Source organism: Nicotiana attenuata, unplaced genomic scaffold (genome assembly GCF_001879085.1).
Source record: "Nicotiana attenuata strain UT unplaced genomic scaffold, NIATTr2, whole genome shotgun sequence".
NCBI classification, from domain to species: domain Eukaryota; kingdom Viridiplantae; phylum Streptophyta; class Magnoliopsida; order Solanales; family Solanaceae; genus Nicotiana; species Nicotiana attenuata.
The window spans coordinates 45,730-49,656 of record NW_017673535.1 but is presented as its reverse complement, the minus strand read 5'-3'; the positions used below and the strand labels follow the sequence as shown (position 1 = coordinate 49,656).

General features: G+C 29.1%; 1 protein-coding gene across 1 annotated transcript; it reads left to right on the top strand.

The window, feature by feature from the left end:
* Window positions 1-2,332: 2,332 nt before the first annotated feature.
* Window positions 2,333-3,486, top strand: LOC109216647. The gene is made up of 2 exons (XM_019380822.1): window positions 2,333-2,582; window positions 3,147-3,486. Exons 1-2 carry the CDS (start codon window positions 2,518-2,520, stop codon window positions 3,334-3,336), a joined length of 255 nt encoding a protein of 84 aa, XP_019236367.1. The 5' UTR covers window positions 2,333-2,517; the 3' UTR covers window positions 3,337-3,486.
* Window positions 3,487-3,927: the final 441 nt, after the last annotated feature.

Below are 3,927 nucleotides of genomic sequence, written 5' to 3'. Positions count from 1 at the left end.
GAAATGTATGGAAACTTGATAAAATAGTATAACTAACATGATACTATATGTAAAACTACACTAATAATAAAAATACCATAAGTACATATAACTTAGATAAAATATGTGTTATTGTGAGAACATTCTAGTAAAAATACATGAATTGCAAAAGTGGTTGTAAAAGGCAAATGGTACCGTCATAGCCTCAAAAGAAAAGGTTAAATAAAATGCTGGTAGATGATGAAAGAAAAAGAAAAAGAAAAAGGCTGGCAGACTCCAAAGAGAAAATATAAAGGTCATTAACTAAATAAAGAGTTTAAGTTAATTCTGTTAGCATAAAAAAAATTTACACTATCAAATCACCTAAATATGAAATATTGCAAGTTGCCTAATAAATTAGTAGAAGTACACACAAATTGTAACACGATAATTTAAAAGTTTGAAACTACTTCCGAGAGTGACTTTATTCTATTATAGAGTAAATTGGTAGAAAACGACAAAGCATGAAACAAGTATTAACTGATTTTATCTGTTCTACTATGCCCGCCACTTTACGGAGATAATTTTATTCATGGTCACTAAATTTTTGTGTTTGTTATCCAATTTTTTTTTGTTACGTAAAAATCATTCAACTTTGTATTCATTACACAAAAGTCACTTTTCTTTCTTTTGTTACACAAAAATCATTTTACTTTGCTATAGTTCTCACAAAAGTTATATTTTTACTTGAAAAGTCTATTATGCCTTGATATTATACAAACCTTCATATTTATGTAATACCTTCTATATTATATACTATATAATATATTTTTAGCTATGTATTTTATTTATAAATAAAATAAATTAATATCATTTTATTTTTTATTTTTATAATATATTCGTTAATTTAATTTTTTATTAACGTTAATTTTCAAAATATATTAGTAGCGTTATTAAATTTTTCAGTAACTTTAATATATATTAGTAGAGAATAAATTGGCAAGTACATTTCCGTCAGAAAATTCGCAGGTAAACAAACAATGAAAATGAGGGAAAAAATCATATGTTAATCTGAAGGAAAATCCCTAGGTACTACAGGAGAATTTAGTTGGGGATAATTTCTTGGGGATTTACCTGGGCAATTGGTTATTTGGGAAATTACATTACTAGAAATACGGGAAAAAACANTTGGAATTTGTGGTCCTAAACAAGTCAAAAAGGGGCCCAAAGTATTTGTGTGGTTATAAAAGCTTCTCATTAAGGGTAAAATTATAAGTTTAAGCTAAATTACTTCCAAATTTAGAAAGGGGTCATTCTTTTTGAAACGACCAAAAAGGAAATAGGTTCACATAAACTGGAACGGAGGGAGTACTATATAATATATTTTTAGCTATGTATTTTATTTATAAATAAAATAACTTAATATTATTTTATTTATTAATTTTATAATATATTTGTATATTTATTTTTTTTTAACTTTAATATTTCAAGATATATTAGTAGCGTTATAAAACAACTTTTTTTCAGCAATTCTTTTTTTTGAATTTAATTGACAGACCAAAGTTGGTTGGTAGTTTCCGACCAACTTTGGTCGGTATGCCCTTCCGACCCTCAAAATACCGACCACACGTTAATGGTCGCGTTTTGGACGGTTATTGGCTATTACCGACCAACTTTGGTCGATTTTTTTGGACGATTTTTCTTGAATTTCTAGTAGTGCAATTTTCCAAATAACCAATTGCCCAGGTAAATCCCCAAGAAAATATTCCCAACTAAATTCGCATGTAGTACCTAGGGATTTTCCTTCAGATTAATCTATGATATATTCCTCATTTTCTTTGTTTATTTACCTGCGAATTTTCTCACGGAAATGTACTTGCCGATTTATTTCTCTACTAATATATATTAAAGTTACTGACAAATTTAATAACGCTACTAATATATTTTGAAAATTAACGTTAAGAAAAAATTAAATATACGAATATATTATAAAAATAATAAATATAATAATATTAAGTTATTTTATTTATAAATAAAATACATAGTTAAAAATATATTATATAGTATATAATATAGAAGGTATTACATAAATATGAAGGTTTATATAATATCAAGGGCATAATAGACTTTTCAAATAAAAAATGTGACTTTTATGATAACTAGAGCAAAGTAAAATGATTTTGTGTAACAAAAGAAAGAAAAGTAACTTTTGTGTAATGAACACAAAGTTGAATGATTTTTACATAACATAAAAAAGAAAAGTAACTTTTAGATAACAAACACAAAAGTTCAATAACCATGGATAAAATTAACTCCATTTTATGTGTTCTATTATGCCCACCCCTTTATGTAAAGAAAATGAAAGGTTCTTTATATCTGCTTTTAAAGCTTCACCTTCTCTCTGTCTCTTCTCTTCTTTTCTTTCGTTCTTTCTCTATCACATTACACCCCCTGAGAATAATACCAACATCAAAGTTAAGATTTAAGAAAGATCCAGGAACATTTTAATTTCCTCTTCTCTCTCAAGTAAAGAAAGTGTTTTCTTTTTCTCAAGAAAAAATGGCAAACAATGGGTTTCCAGTATGTCTTGCAGGGATCATGCGTCCTCTTCCTCTCTCTAAAGAGTATGCACACGTTTTTTTTTGTATATGTATCCTTATACATTGTTTAGTCTGAAATCAATGACCTCAAATGCGTATAACAGATCTAGGATTTAAACTTGATGTATTTGATCTTTAAAGTTTTTAGCAAGCGTGTATTCCTAGTTCGTTATTGTTGTTGTTGTTGCTGTTGTTATAGCACCGTTGATCTTATTTTATTTTTGAATTTATGAGTTCATAATACAATATTTGTTGGAATTTTAGTAGTTTTTCACTATATAACATTGTCTCGTGTCGAAACTGTTGGGTTCAATTGAACATCCGATTTTGTCAGAGGCGAAGAAACTAGGATTTTAAGCTTATGAGTTTGAGATTCTAATATGTTTAAATTATTGGTTTCTAAATTAATATTTGTACATAATTAATGAATTTTTAAAAAATAAATACAATATTTGAATCAGAGCTAGTGTTCGTTCGAATCCGTCGCCGGCACTGCGGCTCCGTCCCTGATCTCTGTTTAGTTGAATCTGCAGAACCCATCGTAAATCTTATTTGCTTATAAGATTATTTCTTCTATTCAAAATGCAGGATGACAGATCACATTGAAAGAAGGGAGGCCATGAAAAAACTAAGAGTTCAAATGGGAGAAAAATGGAACATAACAACTGATGAGAGAAGCCATGGCAGAGAATTTAGATTTAGAGAGAAAATAAGTGAAGCTGATGCAGATCTTATTGCTGGTCTTCTTCGTTTGGCTTGTACAGCAAAGGCTGCTTAAGTAAAGCCTAACATAGACCAACGTATTTTATTTTGGTTTTCTGTTGTTTATGTTATCTACTCTTGCCTATTCTTGGGAGTTTGTGAAGGCTTAGATTTGTCTAAGAACTTTATTTCTCTATTAATTAATACTTTACTAATTGAAAGAATATTGAATCGGGATGAAAGTATTATTACTCCCTCCGATCCACATTAATTAAGGGTGTGTTTGGTACGAAGGAAAATATTTTTCGAAAAATTATTTTCCAATTTTCCCATATTTAGTTGGCTTAAATGTTTTGAAAAATATTTTCCTTATGAACTAATTTTTCTCCTATTGGAGGAAAATATTTTCCTTATCGAGAGAAGGGAAAACATTTTCCAAAACTCCTTCTCAACCTTCCCTAACCTCACCAACTCACCCCACCCCCTCTCTCCAAAAAAAATTTTTTTTTTTCTTTCAAATTTCAGTTTTTCCATTACCACCCACCCTACTGCCCCTCCACCCACCCCTACCCTACCCCTACCCCATCCCCACCCCCTCCCACAAAACAATTTTACATTATTTTTTTAAATTGCAATTTCAAATTTCTATTTTTTTGTTTTTCTGCAC